At 40.3% G+C, this 12031-nt stretch overlaps 1 protein-coding gene across 1 annotated transcript; it reads left to right on the top strand.

Annotated features, from left to right (window-relative positions):
• Positions 1–454: 454 nt before the first annotated feature.
• Positions 455–11362, top strand: flot1a (flotillin 1a). Its single transcript, XM_069681194.1, has 13 exons — positions 455–574; positions 1071–1132; positions 1514–1589; positions 2220–2310; positions 2875–3018; positions 3249–3368; positions 3552–3647; positions 3905–4057; positions 5280–5461; positions 5886–5931; positions 6126–6263; positions 7236–7400; positions 8406–11362. Exons 2-13 carry the CDS (start codon positions 1090–1092, stop codon positions 8424–8426), a joined length of 1275 nt encoding a protein of 424 aa, XP_069537295.1. The 5' UTR covers positions 455–574; positions 1071–1089; the 3' UTR covers positions 8427–11362.
• The last annotated feature ends 669 nt before the right edge of the window (positions 11363–12031 follow it).

Raw genomic sequence — 12031 nt, 5'->3', positions numbered from 1 at the left:
CATCTAAATATTGTTGTGTCTGCAATTCCTCACTTTTTGTGCACTTAAAGTAATATACTGTATACACTCACCACATTAAGTGGAGTTTTGGAAACATGTCTGATATACATTTTTTGTCTGATATCACGTTTTGTATTATTGAGTAAACATGCAATAACTTAAAATATATCTGAAAAATTATATACATTGGACCATATTGCCATTGTAGTTAGATCATGGATTTTATATGCCCCTTTTTACTAGAGTTATTAATATCTGTATATGTAAAGTGAGGCAAATACAGTATATATAGGACAAACTGCACTGAGACTGCGTCCCAGTATAAACTGTATTCATGGCAGTTCCCCACCAGGCCACTAGATGGCAGACGCACACAGTTTGAGTGATGGGCATGCTCAATACAAGCCGCTGAGCTGCAGTCACTGTTGTGTTATACTGGCCGCATAAACTGGTACCTTACAGGAATATTCGTCACCTGGGATAAGATTACATTATTTTTAACCATTACAGACCGCTACTTTTACTGCCATTTTCCCCCTACTCTACCTAAACCACATCGTTTATCTACCAACCGGTAAGTGAGTGATTATATTCGCCTCTATCCACAGCCATTCTCGATTGTAAACACAAATGTGTGTGAGTTAATGGTTAGACAGCTAACCGCAAGCAATTTGCCAAGAGTGGCGTTTATATTGTTTAAGCCTAATAAGCCTAATTTTTCCTAATATGCGGCTCTAATTTGTGGTATTTTCTGATATTCGTGCAGCTTTCTTGCGGATTTTACTGCGCAACATTTGTGTAATTAGATTTAAGCCCTGCTGTACAGCCTAGCTGTGTGCTACCCACCACAGCCCCTCCCTCCTCTGTGACTATTTTCTACAACATAGACTATCACAGATTATTGCAGGCCTTATTTTTGAAAATAAGTTATTAGAATAAATGGGAAATAATGCCCAACAACCTACCACATTGCAACTGGATTTTTCAAATAATTTAATAATCAAACTGAGCATTAAGTGGGATTTACTAATAGTGCCTTTTATTTATCTGCTGTTTCTTTTTGTTTTCAGTAAAGGAGGATCAGCAAGCATGTTCTACACCTGTGGTCCCAACGAGGCTATGGTGGTGTCAGGTAAAATGATGCCCTGTATAATGGCAACAATATCTTTTGTTACCTTTAGAAAAAAACACACCCACAAAACAATAATAAAGAGTAAAATCATTCAAGATTGGACAGAATATTCTACATATTTAAAACATTTAGTTGTAAACAATGTCTTGAATGTCGACGTTTTGTTAGTTAAAACCCATCCATGCACCTTATCCAGTTTTTGGTTTAATATTTAATTCTGAAGAGGAAAATATGATAAAAGTAAATTTTCTGATGGGAAAATGTTGAAATAGTGTTAGACCAAAATAAAAACAACATTATGCTGCATTATTTTGTTTATATTGTGACATTAATTATATTCAAACTCAGATTCAAGACTCCGTTTGGTCTCATGTCTCCCAGGTTTTTGTCGTTCTCCTCCACTGATGATCCCCGGAGGCCGAGTGTTCGTCATCCCGTGCATTCAGCAGATTCAGAGGTTGGCAAACAGGAACGTCCACTGTTGTCTACAGAACTGTTGACATCTAGATAAACATGATAAGATTGCAAAATGCTCTGCAGCAGCAAAACAGTCGCAATTGGAAAGGAAAGACAAACTTTACATTAAAGGATGTTTAAAATAAGCAATGAATGATATATATACACTCTTAAAGTGACAGGATGACTGATGGACTCAGAATCAAAACAGGGCCATCTTCTCCTCACCTGATGAAAATCAGAAATGGTAAATAATATCTATATTTAGTCTAATAATCTTACCTTTAATTGCCTACGTGGCAACATCCGCTTTACAGTAGCACTTTGATTTATACTTCACTCGCGTTTAACATTCTTAACCTTCGTGCAGGCCAGTCAAGGACACATTTAAATCTTTAAGTGCACATGCTGCTCCTCCTACATTAACTCCAGTTCATCACATGGTTCCAGACTTAAAGTTATGTTAGCCTGAGTGTTGCATCCTGCACCTGTGACGTCGTGCACTCAGTGCTTGCGACTCAGCACAAGTACAAAGCAGAAATGACTACCCTTTAATGTATATCAAAAGAGCAGTGGGTAATCAATCAATAATCATCTTTTCCCTGACATCTCTTACTCTGCATCTCTCCAGGATTTCCCTGAACACTCTGACTCTGAACGTGAAGAGTGATAAAGTCTACACCCGCCACGGGGTGCCCATCTCTGTCACCGGGATAGCCCAGGTGAGTGTGGGTCAACACCAATGACCTTTTATACAGCGTATGGTTAATGCATGCACGGGTTTTGCTCAGTGGACAGGTGTAGACTAATAGTTTCTGTGGGTCATCAGAAGGAAACCAACCGTCAGTTCTCATCTAAACACTGCTATATGAAATGATACAGATGTAGCTGTGGGGTTTGTGTATCTGCTAATGGCCTGTAGTGTCTTCTTGATGGCTCATCCTTATCTCTGAGTGTTTGCCAGAGAAGGTAGAGTCAGGATAGATAAATAAATGCAGAGCATCTGCCCTTCACATGTCCTTGAATGTATTAAATGTAATGAATCAGGCAGCCTCTTATAGAATATTAAAATCCCAGCATCAGCGAGTGACCTGCAAGGATTTAAAAAACATTTATTCTACATGTTTCTTGTGTGTTTCCTGTCCAAATGTAGTTTCTGCAACATCTGACAGCAGATGTTGTTTTATATTCGAGTGTTATGTCTTGATTTGCGCACAAAAACCAGCTGTTTACGTGCAGAGGAATTAACCCTGGGATAATGTCAGTGTTGCTGCTGTTTCCTGCAGATGAAGATCCAGGGTCAGAACAAACAGATGCTGGCTGCAGCCTGCCAGATGTTCATGGGGAAGTCAGAGGCCGAGATCGCTCAGATCGCTTTGGAGACTCTGGAGGGACACCAGCGGGCCATCATCGCACACCTGACTGTTGAGGTGAGGATCTCATGGTTGTTTTTATGCCGGGCTTACTGGAGTTTAGACTGAAACCATGCTGCCCTGTCGCCGTGCTCCTTGCGAGATTTACTCCCAATACAAATGATTAATTTATCTGAGACTATTTGACAGAAAGAGTGAAAAAGATTCGTGTTAAGGGTTTTATTTATGTGAGTTGCATCAAACACAGATCACTGACTTTTGGAGTGCAAAACATCTTCCTGTTCCAGGAGATCTACAAGGACCGTAAGAAGTTCTCTGAGCAGGTTTTTAAGGTTGCTTCCTCTGACCTGGTCAACATGGGCATCAGCGTGGTCAGCTACACACTTAAGGATGTTCACGACGACCAGGTAGCCACACGTTTCCGCTGGTCATTCTCTCCAACTTTTATTGTTTACGAATGTATAACTCATGTGTATTTAGTGGAAAAAAAGTTTTAAGCAAAAAGATGGAAACATAAACTTAACATAAAAGATTTTTCTTCTTGTTGGCTTAACCCTGTCTTTACTTTTTTACCTCTTTTTCCTACGCAGGATTATCTGCATTCCCTGGGAAAGGCACGAACAGCCCAGGTTCAGAAAGACGCTCGCATCGGAGAGGCCAAGAACAAGAGAGATGCTGTGATCAGGGTGAGATATATGACATCGTGTCTATCCTCCAGTACACTGTTATTCCTGTAAATGTTTGCATAGAAGTCTCTGAGCAACAGACTTTATCGGAATTGTGTTCTTTTTTTTGAGAAGCACTAAGTCTAACATGGACTGTGGCTTGTTTTCAGTTTTACTTAATCCCAATTTATATTTGACTAAATTCTTATATCTTTATCATCCTGTTAATCCTGTTTCCATCTCCTTCCTCTGTCTCCGCCTCTCTCTTGTCCCTGCAGGAGGCTCATGCCATGCAGGAGAAAGTCTCGGCTCAATACAAGAATGAGATCGACATGGCGAAAGCCCAGAGGGACTATGAGCTGAAGAAGGCAGCATATGACATCGAGGTGAACACTAAGAAAGCTGAGTCCGAGATGGCCTACCAGCTGCAGGTAAACAAGAGTGAATAGCGACTGGGTAATGTTATTATTTTGACAAGCGAGCTGGATATTTTTAGAACCAAGAGGTTGTGCATAAGTGCCCTGCACAGGATTGATCAGCGCCTGGCAGACACAAGTGCACTCAGAGGAACAGGAACCAGGAAACTGAATCATGGCAGCATGGATACGAATAAGCAGGTTTCTCAAGTCCCATAAAAACAAATGTTCCAATAACTTTACTTCCATAGTTTTTAGTGCGCCAGAAAACATTTATGTCAAATGCAGCTTGCCATTAATACCAAGATGCCCTAATACATCTTGTTTATGTGCAGTTTGCATACCTGCATGATTTGTTTTTTTTGCAATATAGACCCACAATCCTCCAAGCAGCATAAAGTTATGTCACATAGACTTTCAGAGACTGCTTTCACACCTGAAGTCTGTTTGTTTGATCCGAATCAAAGACCAAACTGTTCTAATATTGCATTGTGCCTCGAGTTCGGTTTGTGTTCACACGGCAGCTTTTAGCAGCGGGAAGGCTCTAATAGAAATATGTGCTGACCAAACAATTTCACTGATGCTCGTTGAAACGCACAAGAACACGGAGGTGTTCAAAGTGTTCAGTGAAAAAGTAAAGGAGATGGAGCTGATCGAGCTGTGGAACAATGTCGAGTAAAAAACACCCAGACAACGTTTAAGTCCGCAATTCTCTCTCTTCTTGTTTACTTGTTCTCCCATGTGGAAATTCTGACCAATCAGAGAGCAGTTTCCTCGTGCATTAAAACCTTTTGTCCGCTGGTAAAAGCTGCCGTGTGAAAACACAAACCAAACTCGAGGCAAAATGCAACATTGTAACAATTTGGTCTTTGATTCAGATCAAACAGACTTTAGGTGTGAAAGCAGCCTCAGCTGCAGAGAGAGCTCAGAGGGATGCATCAAGGACTGCGACATGTTATCAGAATATTTGGACTAAGAGCAAAAGCATCGGTTCAATGTTATGACAAAGTTTTATGTCCAAAATGTATTTATACTTCATGCAAAGTATAGATTTATAAGGGCACCTGCAGTATAAACAACAGAACAAAGAGACAAGTATAAACAAAAGGCATATTCCAAATATAATGAAAACCCTAATAACTAGTGCGCATGTAAACAAACAAATGTAATGACTGGACTTAATATTTGACAATACTGAGGACATATTATATGAATGCTCTGTATCTTATTTAACCAGGTGGCGAAGACGAAGCAGCGCATCGAGGAGGAGAGGATGCAGGTGCAGGTGGTGGAGCGGACGCAGCAGATCATGCTGCAGGTGCAGGAGATCACCCGCAGGGAGAAGGAGCTGGAGGCCAAGGTGAAGAAACCCGCAGACGCTGAGAGGTACCGCCTGGAGAAGCTGGCCGAGGCTCAGCGGTGAGTTGTGAGGCTCGTCGGCTTAACGCTGCCTTCTTCCAAAGCAGCAGAGAGACGCTGTGAGTGTGCGGGGCGTGTTTCAGTTCAAGTACCAGAGATTTATGTGAGTTTGTAGGATTTCTACAGCTACTATTCACGCAGATAGATAAATTAAGTGAATAGTAGAATAGATTGTATGTTAAGGTAAATTATAACAAGAGTTATTGAACTTAAAGTTGTTCTTTAAATACCAAACCAAGTGTATTTTAATTGTTGAGAGTAAAATCATTAAATCTGATACTTCTCAGTATTTCTTTTAAGTAAAGTTAAATAATGATTCAAGTTAAAACATGAAGATGGCTGCCTCATGCTGTAGTATCATTCATGGTTCACTCTTGAGCTGTCTCTGTCTGACTCTGCCTGTTCCTTCTCTCGCTCTGTCCAGTCTGAAGTTGATTATGGAGGCAGAGGCAGAGGCCCAGTCCATCAAGGTGAGTCCCTGATCACTACAGCAGGCAGAACCCCAACTCATTTATCTTCTGTTTTCTCAACAGTATAAAATGGAAATAACTTTGAGAATATTGTAAGAGTTGGTCTTACGCCTTAAAGCGTTCACGTGAACCTCTTGCCCCTTGGAGAACGTTGATTTTCAGGTAAAATAAAGGCGTGCTCTCGTCTCCTTCAGATGAAAGGTGAGGCCGAGGCGTTCGCGGTGGAGGCCAGGGGTCGTGCTGAGGCCGAGCAGATGGCGAAGAAGGCGGAGGCCTTCCAGCAGTACAAGGACGGAGCCATGGTGGACATGCTGCTGGAGAAACTGCCTCTGGTGAGAGACAAGACGCTGCACAGTCCAGAACCGCCGTTCTTACCTTACAGCCCACCGTTCTTTACGCATCGCTGCTGAGTGTGGTTTGTAGTTTTGTCCGAATTCCTTCCCTTGGCTCACTTTTAGTCTTATTACAGTTCATTATTAAATCTATTGTGTCCAAGTTTTATACTCTGATTGACGCAAACACACATTTAAAACAACGTGAGCTGACCAAAGTGCTTCACAGTGTCAAAACAAGACAGTAAAAGACATGACAGATGATGATCAACAACAGGAAAAAGAGTTATGTAAATAAACAGATTTAAAAACATATAATTAAAGACACTTAAAGAAAAGAGCTGGGATTGGAGCTGAGCCTTGAAGGAATGTGACAAACAAGATAGTAACATTGAACAGAAAAAAACAAACAAACAGATAAACAGAACAAACAAACCAAAAAAATAAAATAAAAAAAAATAAACCAATAGTATAGAAAAGTTACGACTTAAGTGTTAAGTGTAAGTGTTGAAATCATTACAGTCTGGGAGTAACACATTTCACCAGAAAGCAAAGAGAGGTTCTTTCTTTGGACGGAGAGTCGCTGCATTAACGTTCAGAAACTTGAGACTTGTATGTAAGTACAAAAGTACAAAAACACAAGCTTCCTTTTTTGTGGGGAGTTGTGCAGTCTTGTTTATCTAAATTTAATAATGAAAACATTTATATGTCAGAAAACACCATTAAAACATGTCAAACGTAAAACACACTTTAAATTAAGACCATAAAACCGAATATTTCGGGTAATGTGCAAATTAAATATTTAGTTTTTTCATTAAAATGTATTAAAAATTACCTAATGTCAGAGTTAATTTCACTCATTTTCTTTCATTTCTTTCATTGAGTTAATAGTTTAACAGCCTTAAACTCAAGTTTGTAAAGGTTCGAATACAGTTTTCCTAACTTTGGTTGATATCTGTCGTCTTCCACTAGATGGCAGAAGAGATTAGCAAGCCTCTGTGTGAAGCCAACAAGATTACCATGGTGTCCAGTGGATTTGGGGAGGTGGGTGCCGCCAAACTGTCTGGAGAGGTGCTCGACATCATGACCCGCCTCCCTGACGCCGTGGAGAAACTGACCGGAGTCAGCATCTCCCAGGTAACGCATCAACACAAAAAATCATAGATTTTTATTTAGTACATCTTCTACTCGACTGCTGTCTCTGGTCTGATAATTGTATTTTCAAATGCATTATTTCAGACAGAAGAATGTACGATGTATCAAAGCTGCATTCAGTTGAGCCACCGCTCCAGCAACAGCCGTAGACACAGGCATAATGTTTTCATTTTGTCTGTACATCCGCACCTCCATTCTTGTGAACGGGGTATCTTAGGACAAATGGAGGTTAAATTCAAATACAGTTGGACTTAAGGACAAACTGATTAGATTTTATTGGTCAAAGGCCAAAGGTTACTGGAACCAGCAACACAAGAGGGGAATTTTATGCCTTTATTCAGAGAGAGAGAGGACAGTGACGGTGGACCGGGTCGGAAACAGGTGAAAAGAGAGTGGGGATGACACGCGGCAAAGGGCTGACGGTGGGAGTCGAACCAGGGGCCGGCCCATCGGGGACTATAGCCTCTGTACACGGGACACGCGATTTAATCGCTGAGCCAAACCGGGGCCCGCACCTGTTTTATTTCTATTATTATCTCATTCGTCCGAGAGATCAACGCCATCTGAGATGAGGACAATCTCCATTCGCTCTACCTCGCACAAACCTGTTAGTTCTGCTGTAGCGAGAAAGCCCGGCTGACTTTAACATGAGAGACACAGAGGACAGCATTTCTCTGGTACTTTGTCCCTCCTGTAAAAGGTTTGGGTGCAACCTCTGCTGCTGAACGTAGGCCTGCTTTTACCATATGAGTCATTTGTTGGATATAAACTGCAACTTGACTGGTTGGCAGAGGCAACAACCACAAGGCAATTGTTCTAGTTAATTAGAAGAAGGCAGACCTGATTAAAACTTAACTTAAAAAATGTACACTTGATTATTTAAACATCTACAGACCCAGAGCTGAAGTACCATTGAACATCTCTTCTATTAACCTCTCTGCCACTTAAAGACGTCTCTCTCTTTCCCTCTCTGCCTCCGTTCTGCAGGTGACCTCTCACACAGGCTGAGGAGAGGCAACCAGTCGGGTGTCCAGGCAGATCCACCCTCTCGCTGTCTTATCAGCTGCCTGGACTCATGCACGAGTCTGCTAACACTAACAGCCTCCTTCCTCCGCTCCCATTTCTGTCTCGTGTATGACTGTCTCCCCGTGTGGCTCTGTCGACATCTTGCTGCGATGTCCATGTGTTGTGAAAGCGGCAAACACTTTCTTATTTTTAAATAGTTTGTTGTGTTTTTGGTCACTGATGCCCAGCTCTATCTGGGCTGAAGTATTGTGCTTCACCGGCTACAGTTACAGTTGTTGTTTGTCTGTATATAATCTATATATCCACTGGTACTACAGAACCATCACATATTTTGTTTCCAGACTCTGTGCCTATGACTTCATGTTTGCATGACCACATTTTAAAACAAGCTACAACAGTAACTGTCGCCTCTGTGCACCCATACTTCTTATAATGTGTCCAATAGTCTTACTGCCCCCTTCTTCTTTCTACTTTCTGTTTGTCTTTCACACTTATAACGTCTTTACTTCCTTGTCCGTCCACTCTGTCTGTGTTTACATTTAATGTCTGCCCATAACTGCCTGTGCACTGCCTTGCTGCCAAACCTTAAGTGCATCTTAACATGAGAGTTTAAAAGACACATACATTCAAAACCTTCATTTACTAATGCTAACATAACAGTCTAACATCGATCCAAACCTCAGACTCTGGCTTCATTTCTCTTCTTGTATTTCTCACAGAATTCATGTTTGATTGACTGTAGGTGATTAGGGTCATCAAATCTTTGAGGTCATTATGGATGGTTAAAAACTAACATGTTAAAGCGATAATCTCGAAGATCTCAGTTTCGTTCTATTTGGCGACACCTTATGGCGATACACAGCAATTTGTTGGAGTGCTATGGTTGGCTCCCTTTGTTACGATTGTAACTCTAGATTTTCCTGGCTGACGGTCGCTTTCCTTTTCAGACTGTTTGCTTCATCTGAGCGTCGAGTTTGTTTCTTTTTCTTTGGATTTTCACTTCTTGTTGAAGTTGTATCTGTAGTCATCCATCTTTTCTTTGTTTGTTCAGCCATAGTAGATTACTGTTTACTCGCAACACTTGCAGAGAGCGGAAAAGCAGCCGCTTAGCTCCGCCTATCCTCTCTGACAGACCAACCACTGCTGGCTGATGGAAAACGCGTCACTAACTGGCGATAGAAAGTGACTTAACAGACATTTATTTAAATGAAAATCATCGAGATTATATCTTTAACTAAATTGTGATACCATCTGCAAATCTGTACAGCATCAACTAAGTATTGTAATTTTTACATTTTTCATTGTTTTCTTTGTATTTTCTGTCCGTCTGCAGCGTCAACCGTGAGCTTAAAGCGTACCAGTATGATAAAGTATCAGTTATTTAATACCTGTGCAGGAGGCCTAAACCGAACTGATCTCTGTGTATTTATGCTAATATGTGATCGATGTTTACTAACCCTAAACCCATGTTACGTTTTATAATTAGCACTTCTCTATTACACACGTTTGTTATTCCTACCATCAGAGTAGTCACTTTACAGCCTTTTCTTTAGGACGTTAACATGTCAGGAAATTCAGCTCAACTTGCTGCTGAGAGTTTGTGCCCAAGAGTAACTTTACCTTAAAACCGGTATTACATAAACTTAACAAGACGTTTACCTAATATAAGGTGACATTATGGCCAGTTATGTAGCAGCTCTCATAAAGGTGTAGCTTGTGAAAATAAAGGTTAATGTGGTGTTAAGTATAGCTTTAGCCTTCTACTGTAGCAGGGGGGATACCACAGTGTTACTATGAGAAAACTGAATTATTTATTATTGTGTTTTTATTAATCAAAGCCTAATGTGAAGAACGATAAACAAGACGCTAAACAGACAGATTATTATTTGTCGCCTGACATCAGCTCGTACTTCAGGGAAAATGGGTGTTTAAGATTTGTTGTTTGATCCATCGTGAGGAAAATCTCTTATCGTCTACATAAGTCATTTCTACATCATCTTACAGTTGATGCATCTGACGCCCAGAGAGATGAGCTGGTGAAGGTTTGGGAGCTAGCTCCTGACAAATACTCTTACCAGCCTTATACGCTCACCCTGTCACACTGTCACCCTCTACCTCACCATCACCTCCTCGGTCTGTTTAAAACATGTTTGCACTGTATCTTTTTTTTATGAGCAAAATGTTAAGGCATCAAAACCTTGAACATTTAAGAGTCACCAACTTTAACCAAGATGAGTCCTGCTGTGTTGTTTTTCCTCCTTCACTCACTGTTCGTCTGTCTGTGACTGTGTTCTCTGCACTGCTGATGACGGTGCAGCCAAATATATTCAAATGGCTTTTAGAAGGTGATTTTATTTATTTAAAGAGGATTACTACTGTTATTGTGCATGCAATGATACCTGTCCACTATAACTGTAACTTAATCTTACAAATGTTTTCGGTCAGGACACTGTATTCTACCATACTGTGGAATTACCAAAGTAGGAGGAAATTACCTGTAGGTCAGCTGTAGAAGAGGAAATGTGATTTTGATCTTCTGTAATTGACTGTGGTATTTGTAATGCTACTATGAAGGGGCACTACATATAGATATAGATGTATTTATACAGTATATATTTGATACAGCTGCAATGTTTGCTTCAAAAGCCACCATTAACACCTCTACTAACTCTAAAATCATCCCAGTGTTTATTATAAAAGCATCTAAGCTTAAGTTAGTTACGTAGAGTGTTCTGTATTATTTAAACTCCTGCTGTGGAAGGTAGCACTTTGTTGCTTTGTAATTGATGTCTGTGCACTTCAGGAAATTTGCGTTTTTAGGAAAATGTTGCACTACAAACCTGTACACAATAATAAACGTCAAATTGAATTGCAGAAGGAAAACCACGATTGTCTTTTACTGTTACTAAAAACAGAATTATTACTACTGCTATGTGTTTCTTAGTTTTAATCATGTTTTGCTGATGTATTATTTCTGTTTACAAATGTAAATTATGCATGTTTTTGGCTTTGTACTTTTGTTTCAGTTTTTATTTTTACTTGACAAGTTGTGTTCTTTGTTTTATTTTGGCTGCATTCATCAATAACAGCTCTCACATGAGTAGTGAGGTCAAAACGTGTTTTTTCTCCATGGTTTTATTTGTGTTTCCAAACTTTAGGTGTCTAGTTCACACATCTGCAGTTTTATGCTGTATGCACTGAGCAGCTAGGAAGGGCCAATATTTATTTTTTGCCAAGAGATTCAAACAAGCAACTATTTTACCACTACTCTCTTTTCTCACACTAATGCTAAAGCCATGACAAATGTTCTATTTGCATAAAAATTGCTGCACTCAAACCCCACACACTGACGGGGATAACAAACTCACCGGAAGGTACTGTACGAAGCTCCGCAGCTGTGTCAAGTTAAGTAGAAATAACCGAACTAGAACAGGAAGTAAGATCATTTTTGTGTTCAAAATTAAGACCAACCACCTGAGAAGAAACGGGCATTAATATGTGTGTATAACAAAAATTCACATCACCCAGTGGAACCGGCGCATTACATTAGAAACGCTCTCCGAGCCGGCTCTTTCAAGTGAACGATG

The sequence above is a fragment of the Semicossyphus pulcher genome, unplaced genomic scaffold (genome assembly GCF_022749685.1).
Source record: "Semicossyphus pulcher isolate SPU_LCO1_2020_fin unplaced genomic scaffold, fSemPul1.0.p SCAF_5, whole genome shotgun sequence".
NCBI classification, from domain to species: Eukaryota; Metazoa; Chordata; class Actinopteri; order Labriformes; family Labridae; genus Semicossyphus; species Semicossyphus pulcher.
This window is presented reverse-complemented; position numbering and strand designations above follow the sequence as displayed.

Coding starts and splice junctions, on each gene's coding strand:
- flot1a (XM_069681194.1), top strand. CDS start 1,090: ATGTTCTACACCTGTGGTCCCAACGAGGCTATGGTGGTGTCAG. Junction 1,590..2,219: donor TGCATTCAGCAGATTCAGAG/GTTGGCAAACAG, acceptor GCATCTCTCCAG/GATTTCCCTGAACACTCTGA. Junction 3,648..3,904: donor AGAGAGATGCTGTGATCAGG/GTGAGATATATG, acceptor TTGTCCCTGCAG/GAGGCTCATGCCATGCAGGA.